Source organism: Antrostomus carolinensis, unplaced genomic scaffold (genome assembly GCF_000700745.2).
Source record: "Antrostomus carolinensis isolate BGI_N321 unplaced genomic scaffold, ASM70074v2 scaffold1691, whole genome shotgun sequence".
NCBI classification, from domain to species: Eukaryota; Metazoa; Chordata; class Aves; order Caprimulgiformes; family Caprimulgidae; genus Antrostomus; species Antrostomus carolinensis.
The window spans coordinates 384,145-396,238 of record NW_010294585.1 but is presented as its reverse complement, the minus strand read 5'-3'; the positions used below and the strand labels follow the sequence as shown (position 1 = coordinate 396,238).

The 12,094-nt window shown below is 40.1% G+C and overlaps 1 protein-coding gene across 1 annotated transcript in view; it reads right to left on the bottom strand.

Moving 5' to 3' along the window:
• Window positions 1-211: 211 nt before the first annotated feature.
• The window catches only part of LOC104532439 (roundabout homolog 2), a gene marked incomplete at its 3' end in the record, with an annotated part of 356,022 nt that continues 344,139 nt past the window's right edge, over window positions 212-12,094 (bottom strand). The window contains exons 25-26 of the mRNA XM_029087387.1: window positions 9,744-9,958; window positions 212-394 (exon numbers count right to left, since the gene is read on the bottom strand). Coding sequence (XP_028943220.1) covers window positions 212-394; window positions 9,744-9,958 — 398 coding nt within the window. The remainder of the gene's footprint in view (window positions 395-9,743; window positions 9,959-12,094) is intronic.

Sequence of the window (12,094 nt, the reverse complement as noted above, 5' to 3'; positions counted from 1 at the left end):
TGCAGATTAAAAGCTTGTGCTATTCACTACTTGGAATCACTAAAAATGAAACGTAATGCAAGGTTTTGTTTAAAATACACTGATAAAAATATCTCCATCCACCTTATTCCATGCATGTTAGACAAGTGTGAGAGGCAGGTTCACTGAAGAGAAGAGAAGAACGGGAAGAGACACCCTTCATGCAGAAAGCATCAACTTTGAGGCTACAAACCTGTTCTTGTCAGGCTGGTTCCATCCAGCCTAAACCCAGCTTTATCTGCTGCTGCAACCAGTGCTTGTGCAAAACTGCCGCTGGTAAAGATCGAGTCATCTGAGGAGCTACCTACACTAGATCTATGACTAGAAAAGTTACGGTCCTCATCAGACGCAGAACCCCATCCATTTACCATTGAACCTAAAAACAAATGTAGGGGTCTAGTGAGTTGTGCACATTGGATATTGTTTTTTTTTTATCATCTAAAGCTTAAAGACCCACTTAATATGCCCTTTCTCAACAGGAAACCCCAAAATTCATTTGACAGAGCTTGGTACAAAAGAGCAGTATTCATCTAAAGCTTAAAGACCCACTTAGTAAGTCCTTTCACAACAGGAAACCCAAAGTTTATCTGGCAGACCTTGGTATAAAGGAGCACTATCAAAGCTAAGAGGGATCTCATTCATAACTTGCTCCATGTTGTTTGGATCCTGTAAACAAAATGATACACATTCTCTACAAATGTGAAGGTTCCATAATAAATGATTTTGAAAGTTAATAGATTTTCCCTGGGATTGAAATGAATTTTACTTGACTTATTATAAATCAGTAGCTAGTTCAATATTTGCAAAACAAAGTCTTAATTTAGGACAGCACAAGTGTTAAGCCTCGGCAGATACATCTGAAGTCAGACATGGGCTTCAAGAGCTGTCCTGAACAAGACTGTTGTTATGTCATTTTCTCAATCAAAACCTTAAAATAGATGAGCAATCTTAATGGCCTGAAGAAAGCTGACCTAAAGTAGCTCATTCTAGTGGATTAAAGTTACTTTTTTAAAAGGTTAGAAATAATTAACATTCAAAAGCAGACCAAATATGTACTCAAATTTAATACTGAGTCAGCCTCTAAGCCAATGCTGGCCTCATGGTACCTTCTAGCTATGGATTACCACCACTGCAGGAGAGGAAATTGATAATAACGTCATAAAAATGCAGTCAGAAAACCAGACACCAGAAAAAGCACAGGGAAGAAATATAGAAATCTTGACATAGCTAAAACGTAAAGAGCAAAACAGTGAGGGAAGGATTCAGTTTATTTGCTCTTCATTTATATTTTATTTTTTCCAATGCATGAAGTGTTGATCAGCTACCCAACGTGGCAGGACAATATATTTTCAAAAGCTATCCCTCACCTTGGATTTTTTTTTTTTCAAGGTACTGAAATTCTGTTTCTTTGGTGGCTTCAGATGGAGTTAATGGTGTTCTGTACTTCTAAAAGTCACGGGCAAATGTCCCAGGGTAATTCTACACTGCCCCTTGCAGCAGGAGGCAAAGGAAGCCTAGCCAGCACCAAGCACCTAGCTTTGCTCCAGGAACAGGGCACCCATGCTAATAGTTACCAAGGCCAGCTGAGATGTGGAGCTACCAGACTGCTCCTGTGACCTGAGCTGCTCCACGGTGCTGTGTAGACACAGCACGTTGTTCTGAGATAGCACAGGCACCTTCTTGAAATACCTGAAATCTGCTTTTTAAACACAGTGACATGTGTATGGTGGGAAAAAACCCCAGTGAACCCATGAGAATCTGCAGAGAACTGGTTTTCAAAGATATGAAGACACATGTGGAGAGAGACACATGGCCCTGACTCTACTATTCAGTTAGCAGAGATGAATTTATGTAAATATATGTAAGATGTGTAAGTCACGTTCTTCAAATCCCTTTTTTTAATCCATGTCGAAGAAAGTATTATTGTGTTCAATACTGTGAATTAACAAATCAATAATGACCTGCTTATTCCTACCAACTCGAAAGGCTAATTAACGAACAGCGGTGCCAAATATTAAAAATATCCTGCAAAATAAAGTCCTGAGTCCAACAAGTGAATACTGGAATTTAGTCAGTGGCACTCTGTACCACAAAGCCCAAGGACAATGGGTTATTTTCTGATGTTGCAGTGACCAAACCTCTCAATGCCAGCACCGTGGCAGGCTGTAATCACCACAGTCCACACTAGAAAAGAAACTGAGGAGGTCTGGGGAGGTCTGACAGGCAGCAAGTGTGTTAAGTGCAACAGAGAGTGACAGAGTGTGATTCTGCTCGCCAAGAGCACACATAAAATTGTTATTTTCCAAACAGACTTGACCTGATGCAGACAGATGTAAAGAAGCCTAGATAACAGCAAGGGAAGGCTAAAACTGAATCTCCTCTGAAAAGACAGTTTCTGAACTAACAATCAAAGTGAGATGGGACATCATAGAGAATGGAGAGTAAAAAGGCTCAGCAACAGTTACTGACGATGTATGAAAGGAGATACTGGTAATGAAACACTTCATGAAGATGTAAGAAAATTAAATGATATAGCTGAGCACAGTTTCAAACAATCGCTTATCGACATATTCTGCAAAACATGTAAGAACAAGTTGAAACGTAAAAATAGGACGAGACCTGCAGATATCAAAGGACAATACTCTGGTGCTGAAAATTTACTGTGTATTGTGTCAGTTTTAGAGCCTGTTTTGTATGAAACATTCTATTTTCTACAAAGACACATATGAAAACATAAACTGAGCAGAATATGAATGGTTTTCAGTATCATGGACACAAGACTACGGATGTGTTAAAGGAACTTAAGCCTGAATTTCCATCTGCTCACATCGTTCTGTCCGTTTGCTAAGCAGCCGCTCAGAATGCACATCGCTTGGATGCGATGCGTCCAGGGTGTGCCTGGGAACAGTTGCAAGGTTTTCATCTCCTCTTTGGAGGGCTGGACTGACATTGAGCCAGTCCTAAATAAATAAATAAATAAATGAATTTTTTTTAAAATTCCACATTTTAACTAGGAAATATACTAAAAATCTGCAACAGTCCACAATGGTCTCTCCAACGTGTGTGCATTTACCTCCCATTCACCGCACGCACACCAGGGCAGGTTTTCTTAACAATGGCTGAATTTTAGTTATCCCAAGAGTGCTCTTGTCAGACCACCAACTTTTCAGGGCAACTCTACAGGAAAGCCCTGTTCCCCAGCTCCTCTGCATTCCCATGGACAGCACCCACGAGCAAGGTCAGGAACAGTGCCTCTGCCCATGGATTGCTTCCCCTCGCCCTTTCCTCCAGCAGCTGGAAGCACAGCTCAGTTCTTGCAGAGGTGTGAGCTTTACTCCAGGTGAGGACATCAAAGCAATGACCTCACCTGGAGTACCGAATCCAGGTCTGGGGTCCCCAGCACAGGAGCAGGTCCCCAGCAGGAGCAGGTCCAGAGGAGGCCACAAAAATGCTCACAGGACTAGAACATCTGTCTTGTGAGGAAAGTCTGAGAGAATTGGGGTTGTTCAGCCTGAAGAGACCTTATTGCAGCCATTCAATGTATAAAGGGAGCTTGTAAGAGAGATGGAGAAAGACATTTACAAGGCCCATAGGCCACGGACAGGACAAGGGGCAACAGCTTTAAGCTGAAAGAGAGTAAATTTAGAATGAATGTAAGGAAAAAGAATCAAAATTATGATGAGGGTGGTGAGACATTGGAACAGGTTGCCCAGAGAAGTTGTGGATGCCCCATCCCTGAAATTGTTCAATTGTTCAGCAACCTGATCTAGTGGAAAATGTTCCCACCCGTGGCAGTGGGGGTTGGACTAGATGAGCTTTAAAAGTCCCTTCTGACCCAAACCATTCCATGTTTCTATGACATCCTGGTTGCTGGAAGCAGAGGCAAAACTCTTCCTAACTGCCACAGTCAGCAAGCTACCCTTGGCCATGCGCAGCACCCACAGCTCTACGTGACCAAGTAGCTAATGGTCAGATCTCCACATTATTTCTGTGGGTTCCTATTCAGCTTCCCTGCATAAAGCACTTTTTCCTCACCCACACTTGCAGCAGCGAGGTCCCAGCAGCTTTGCCCTCCAGAGGTGTGGACACTGCCGGGAAGGTGTGGGACTGCTGGAGCCCAGCCCAGGCACCTCAGGCCACCAGGCAGCCGGGCCAACGTGGCACATGTGGTGACAGCTTCTTTAAAGGCACCCACTGGCCTCTCATTTTCCAAATCAGATGCACATTTGTTTCTCTCTGAATAAAGGCAGAAGAAGAGATGCTGACGTCCCTTTCAGATCAGCTGTGCATTTTGAACTGGAATGGAACAGGCTTTCAGTGTCTCCTTCACATGCAGCTCACCATGTGTTTTCCAAGAGCACATTTGAGTTTTTATGCTTTCTGGCAACTGTAAATTTTGCTCTTGCTGACAGCAGCAGTAAATGCTTTATGCAGAACAAAATCCACTCTGTGAAAAGCTGAACTCTGTTTTCTTGCTCCATAAAACATCTCTCGGTGCTAATGCAAACAGAAAGCTGCCTTGCTCTCAGGGAGAGATGAGGGGAACAGAGGTGCTAGCTTCTTCTAGACTGCAGGCTACTGCTTTTAGTGGCATTTTGCAGGCAATAAAAACGCTATTTTTCTTTGTAAAGTGTGCTCTTGCTTTACTTTAGGAAAAAAATAAAATCAAACCCTAATGCACTTGTGAAGTAAAAGCTGCTCACAACAAACCTAACGCTTTTGAAAAGTCCATCAGGTAACTTCTCTGTGTACTGCAAACTCCATGGGCGTGCTTAAAATTAACGAATGAAGCCACTGGGACTTGTGTGTGCACGCTCACGTGCTCTCCTCCACGGGACCACTAAGCACACCCCAATACCACGCCCCTGCTCCTCTGCAGGTTGTTGGTGGAAGGGGGTTGGACTGCTCAGGATTGTGAAATACTGAAGAAGTCCTTGGGGACTGACACTACCTCAGCTGATATCGGTTAGAGAATTCCTTCAGCCTTTTTAAAAACATTATCCTCCTTTGGATATATCTGCCTACTGTCATGATTACAAAGAAAGAATGTCCACTGCTTTTGGTGGAAGTGATGGAATAAAGGGGCCAATAGTCAACGTACCATTAAAATAAGATTAATAGAAGGGGGTGAATGCAGAATATAAACAAGATCACGCTTCAAAAATTAGACCTGGTCTTATACTTTACATTAGATTTCACTGTAAATGTCCAAATATTTAAACATATTCACCTGAAATAAATGCTTAAGTTTTAAAATTTTTATTTTGGGGCAGGAAACGCTAAACAAAAGGAGGTAAAAATCATACATACATATTTGGCACTTCACAGGTCTTACCATAATTAATGGACTTCATTAACATTTAATGAAAAATGAATTTATGTCACTTAGCAAAATTTATTTGTGTTTGCATTTTCAATCTTTTTAGATTTTTTGGTTTCCATATTGCTGAAAGGCACAAAATTTTCTCAAATTTATTCAAGCTGTTAGAAGAGGAATGCACACAGAACATTAAGTAGTTGCTCAAATGTTGCTGAGCAGTAAAATACTATGATAAAGTGGCATCTTGCTGTGTCTCTATTACTTCTTCAGCACTAAAATTAATTTATGATCAGTCATCAATTCATTTACATGTCATTTTATGCTAAATCCATCCTTGCTGATGAATGCATATCCCTAGATCCATTAAGCTAGAGTAAAGTCTGTGCTTTATAATATGACCCTGCTAATTGTTGCATTACCATTTTTATGAGATACAAAAAGTAGCAGTTTCCTATTTTCTGAGTACATATTTAATCCATGAAACACATTCCTCCTATTAGATGCAATCTATCTAACTGCTTATCAAATAGAATCTTTTGCAATAGGTATCAATATAAAACAAATCAATATAAATATTGAACTCTGCCATGGTAAAATATGTCTCATGAAAACGATTTTGTGTAATTTTCCAGAATTATTCCATTTGTGCTCAGACACGATGAATGAGCAACTTTTACTACACAGGGAGTGATCAGAGATTCTTTTAATCATGACCAAGACATGCCAAATAAAGGATTTTCTTCCTTGCTGAGCTATACAACCTATGGAGATCTTTATAATTTCAGAACTATATAATTCTATTAAAAATATATATATATCCATTTGCAGTGGTGCTGTTGACAAGAATACCTCTCTGCTTATACCAGTTGGTATCAGTTGGGTAGAAAAGGGCTTGTTCTCATTTCCATGCTAGTTAATGATGTATCTCTCTCCTCGGTCAAAATGCACCAGGACTGAAGATATAACAGGGGAAGAAGATAATGAGAGGGCAGAGAAAGCCCCCAAACCATAATACTTTGATCTGGCAAAACCTAGTGTTGTTCTTAGTGATCTCAGTGAGGAACAAATTAATTTCTTATACAGTCATCGTATGCAATTAATTAAGTCCATTAAAGTAGAATAATATAACAGACTCTTCATGACCATTCATGCTCTAACTCTGCACAGCAATTCATTATAAAGGCAAATATTAAACATAAGCAAAAGAAAAAAACATCTCCCTGAGAGCAAAAATAACCCTAAATAATTGTGAATTAAAAGTCAAGTGAGCAGAAGTTTAACAGCTGCTCTTCAGTTCTTTTTTTTATTTATTTTTTAAAATCAGAATCAGTAACTCGGTATCCTGACAAACCATCCTGGGAATGAAGCAAACCTTTGACTTTAATTTCATATTCCATCCCACAAGTGTTCAAATCTAAACCTCCCTCCTTGTGTTTTTCTTTGCAATATCTGGAAATGGTTAAGATACAGTTACTGTGCACTCCTCCTTTCTTTTTATTACGCACGTCAACATTATGTCTCTGCCACCTGCAAAGAGAAAAGCTTAACAGTGCAGATTAAATCCTTGTCTGAATCTTCAGTTAGCTGTAACTACAACTGAAGACAATCTGACTCTTCAGCAGTTTAAAGGAGCAACGCTGGGGTTTCGGAGGAAATTGCCCAGGCACATGAACAAGACAGGGTGAGGAAACTGCTCACCATACAGCAACTCTGTTTGGACCCAGGGATGTCAGTTTAAATTTCTCACCAACACTGAACTCACAGGACACACTTCAAAACACACAGAACTATTGCTTCATCCAGCTCAGCTGTTCTCATTTGCCTCCAGTTTTTATTATAATGTTTAAAGAAGTGAAAACACGGTATATAAATTCCTAGGAAAACGCTGGTTTAAGTCAGTAAAAGCCCTATGAAAAGAAGTGACTTATATATTCTCAGTGCAAGAAAGAACAATTTTGTTGTTTTATAGGATTCTACAAACAATCAAATTAAAGAATGAGAAACAGCTTAGAAACCATGAATGCAATTTATATACCCTCCAATTTGTTATATACCCTCCAATTTGTTATATATCCCCCTTAACACTACTAAACACAGCCTGGAAGAGTTCACAGAAACAGATACACAAAAATTCTCTTTTGAAACAATTCCTTCAAGCATAATAAGCAATTTCCTTCCATCTCTAAGAGAAAAAAAAAACAACAAACAAGCCCAAAACAAGCCCTCAGAAAATCAAGGTTTTTGCCCATATAGTAAGCAAGGAAAACGGGAGTTTTGTTATTTGAAGAGTTTGCCATTTTACAGACTGTTTAGACAAACACTCTTGATCCATTTTTGCAAAGCTGTATTTTCCTCATTGTTCTAAGTCAATCTACATGTCAGCTACAGGCTATAGGGGCAGTCTGTCATTTCCAGCCATGCACTCCCTTCCTGCAGTGCCACAAACACCTTGCCCTGCGGTGAACCAGATCAAGGAGCTGATCCAGCTCCTAATTAAACCAGAAAAAGAACAGGCAAAAGAAAAACCTTAATTTGCAGCTGAACGAGACCACATCAAGATAGCGTGGAAGTGAGTGGGAGTGCATTTACATCACCTGAAGTACACTCCCAGTCTACGTTACCACGTTCTGCCCAATTTCTGCCAAAAAAAATGCACCAGGAAGTTTTTAACACTCCAACAGCTAAAGATTTAACACTCTAATAATGAAACAAGATTTATAATGATTATAACAAGCTTGAATGTTATTCATAAAAGGATAAATTGTAATAAGCACAGAAGTCTATGAACTGGATCAGCAATGTGGCTATTCCTTTACTTTGCACTAGGCAGGGTGGTCTAAAATATCAGGTGAAAATGCAAACGTGAAAAACATTCATCTTCTGATTTACAGATATATCAACACTGACATATTCATACATACCAAGTGGAAAATATACAGCAATCTGGAGGGGTTTTTTATTTATTTCTGTATTACCAGTGCAAAACCCTTCCAGGACTCCTAACGGAAAGGCTTCTGAGCCATTAGCGAGACACGCAAAAATAGGCAGAATTATAGCCTGGAGGAGATTACACTTGAAATTCAAGAGAAGTGACTTAACATACTCATGTACTAATAAATTAACCTTCTCAATCCAGGGATTTAATCTTTAACTCTATGGCCTTCAGATGAATCTGGATTTCAAGTCATAGTGGCAGGGATACAATTCTTAAATCTTAATTAGATTGGTAAACAGTCTGGCCCTAGGGTGAAGGAAAACCTGGAAAGGGGATTAAGCTAGACACCATTTAACTCAACAAGTATTATAGGTATTGATGCTCCACCACTGCCGTGTTCCTGCAGTGTTTTCAGAACAGCAATGTTTAAGTAAGGGAGAAAAAGCCTTGGAATCTCACAGATCCAGAACAAAGTGGTGGAATTCAGTGGTGCTATGGCAGTAAATTGTACTGAGTGAGCATCCCTTAAAACACAACTAACAATCAGTGCTCTGCCAAGATCAAAGACTGAAGGAGCACCCACCAGCTTTAATGAGCTACGAACACTGCGTACATTTGGGTCTCCAGTACAGCTGTGCATTATGGATACAGTATATTACATAGAGGCCCAAGTTCAACCTAAAGGGAAATGTACTGATGCTTACAAAAAAGTGCACGATGTCCACACAAAATCTGTATTTTTCAAAAAATATCTTCCATTGCCTACATTCCCTCAACAGCAATTCTATTCATGCAGGTTCTGTGCATTAGTTTAACATGCTTTCCTAGTTCCCCTTTGATGATCCCCGTGGTGACTTTCCAAGGTTTGCAAAGGGCGAGAAGCAGTGGAGGAAGGAGTGTCAGAATAATTAAGCATCTTAACCGAAAGGGAACAATTGCTAAAGTCAGCAATACAAAGTAGGTTCAAAATACACATTTTCCCACATAAATGTTGCATTTACTCTACAAATAAATGCTGTGCTGATCTAACTGCACATACTCTGAAGCCTTTTAACTTCCTTGTGTTCATCTGTGAAAGCATTTACCCAGCAAAATATCTAAAAGTGCTTTAAGATAACATTTTCATACTGCTTCTGAGTTATAGAATATATATTCCTGAGCCGAGGTCTTCCCCCTCCCTTTTCTGTAACTGGCTTGCTTCTCCAGCAGAGTGAACTTTTCATGAAAGCCAGGACATAATTGAGTTTTCTTTCAAGTCTTTAAAGCTTTTTAAAATTCATGAATTTTCTTATCATTTTGCAGCAAAGCAAAGTATTTTCAAATCCTTCTTTAACTTTAGTGTTTAATATTAACACATTTTAAATGTTACAGAAATAGAGTGGAATAAATTTTCGCTTAGAAAGTGTTTGACTGATGATGTATTTTACTGTTAGGAACAAGCTGGTGTCACTGTTAACAGTGTGTGGTTACCTGTCACAGAGCTGTCTAGATTGTCCATACTGGAGCCTGGAGTATGCTCTAGACCTCTTAGCGGCCTACTGATTTCTACAGTTTCTTCTTCAATATCATCCTCATCATCATCATCATCTGGAACATCTGTTTCCAAGTCTGATATAAGGTTTCCAGATACATATCCTAGGGGTGGAACTGGAGCCTGAGGAGGTTGTGTATTGCTTTGGATGTGCCTACGCAAACAAAGAGGAAAATGTCATCAGAACAGATGAGACCTTGTACTTCATGGTCAACAGAAGATCAGCTTTTCAATAAATCCTGAAGTAGATTTACAAAAGATGGTTTTTTAGGTCAAACTCAAGAAAAGACAATTCAGTTATTCACCATAGCTTCTAACACCAGAATACCTGTGCACTTTCCAGCCTTAAATAAACTTCTAACCCCTGTAAGATGGGGAAGGTCAAGATTTTCCTCTTACAGATGAGGAATGATGTACACAGAGGCTATATAAATCAGGCAGGAAGTCCATGGAAAAGCACAATTCTGAGGCCCAACCTAGCATGTAAGTGTCTCACCCAATATTCCACCTTGCAAATCACATGTCGAGCCAAAATTAGATTTCACCCCTGCTTAAACAGACTCAGTGCTCTTAAGTAGAACTCACCCTGAAGAGGAGGAAATGACCAGTAGGACAGAAGACATTTTCGAGTCCAATGAGCCCATTATCAGTGAGGCCTTTTTATTTTGCTTTATTCCAAGTGGTTTAATTGATTTAATTGCAGCAGTATCAGGGCATGCATGTGTGAAATTACTGCATGCAGCAATCACAATTAAAAAAACAAAAAGAGAGATAAAAAACACCCACAGGACAGCTAAATGGCCAAAGGCAAGCATGGGACTTGGAGTTTCAATTGTGTGGTCTCTGAGAGGCTAGAGAGGAAAAGAGCAACCATCAGCTTCCAACGCAGCTACAGGTACACAGCAAGCTGTGCCAGGGGACCCAGGCACACTGGCCTTGGCATGAGAGCATGTACCACGCTTGGAACCGCTGACTCAGGCATGTGGCAAATCCTTGGGTGGCTCCTCGTCAGGTGCTGTGACCTGATTCGAATTGGCAGCGCTCTGGATGTGATCCAGGATTCTGCTGGTCTCTTGCTTGGACACCAACATAACAGAAAAAATTAAAACTGTCACCTGTTTGGTCACCTAGCTCTAATATATTTCTGATGAAAACTTTGTGCTGTATTATCGCCTACACTTGATAAGCACAGTAAGTCTTTTTATTCAAATAGTCGGGATGGTTTTTTTTTAATAATGTGAATCTATAAAATCTGAAATCTCACAATAAATGTTATATACCACTAGCATCTCTCTCCACCTTGGTGTAGGTTTTAAATGATTGCTTACTCTGAAGCTTATTTGCAGAATAAATGCTTCCCTTCTGATATACAACCCCCTTCTGATATACAACCCCCTTCTGATATACAACCCCCTTCTGATAGCAGTTCTTGAATACTTTTCTGCCTGGACACCAGGTTCTCAGCTATGCAGCGTTCAAAACACTGCGCTGAAGGGTGCTACCATCTAACTAACCCTCAATAAACAGTGTGATTAGCTCCCAATCAAGCACAATACTGAAGTGTACGCTTTATGTTAAGCACGCGATGGAACAATTGAAGTCAATTTCTCATGTACTTGTAGTTAAGCCTATACTTAAGTGATTTGCTGGATCAAGGCCATAATGATTATACACTTTTCCAGTAATCTCTAATGTACTTTCTTAAATTTCTAGTTGCCTGGTCTCTATATTTCTCTTCTCTTACTCCTACAGTAACTTATCTGACAGGTCCCATCCTGTTCTTTTGTTTTCCTCCCTCTACACTGGACAGGTGAACTTTGTGAAAAGAAAACTAAGGAATCTTCCTTCCCACTGAAGACAAAGGAGGACTTTCCACTGACTTTGAACAGCATTTGCTGAACAGCACAGTATCTGTCCAGCCAGACAGTATAAAAGCATTACACAAGTCCATGTCATAACTACTCTAAAAGTCATTTGTATTTGCAGCTCTCAATATTTATCCCAATACCTGCTTTAAGGTCCCAGTATGAAAATCCAGGTTCTCTCATCTATATTTTTTTCAGGCTCAATTATCATGACCTGACACAAGAGCAACGTTAAAATCTCTCTATTCCTAAGCACATTATGAAAGTTCCTGCTCAATTCTCATTTCTTCCAAAAGGGAGCAAGACCTTTCCCGTCAGCTGGAAGAGCCTTTGCTTCAGCGTCCCACCAGGTTACCCAGCCCCAGCCCGGCACAGGACGGGTAACAGCTGCCGACCGCAGCAGCGAGCGGCTGCGACTGGGCGGG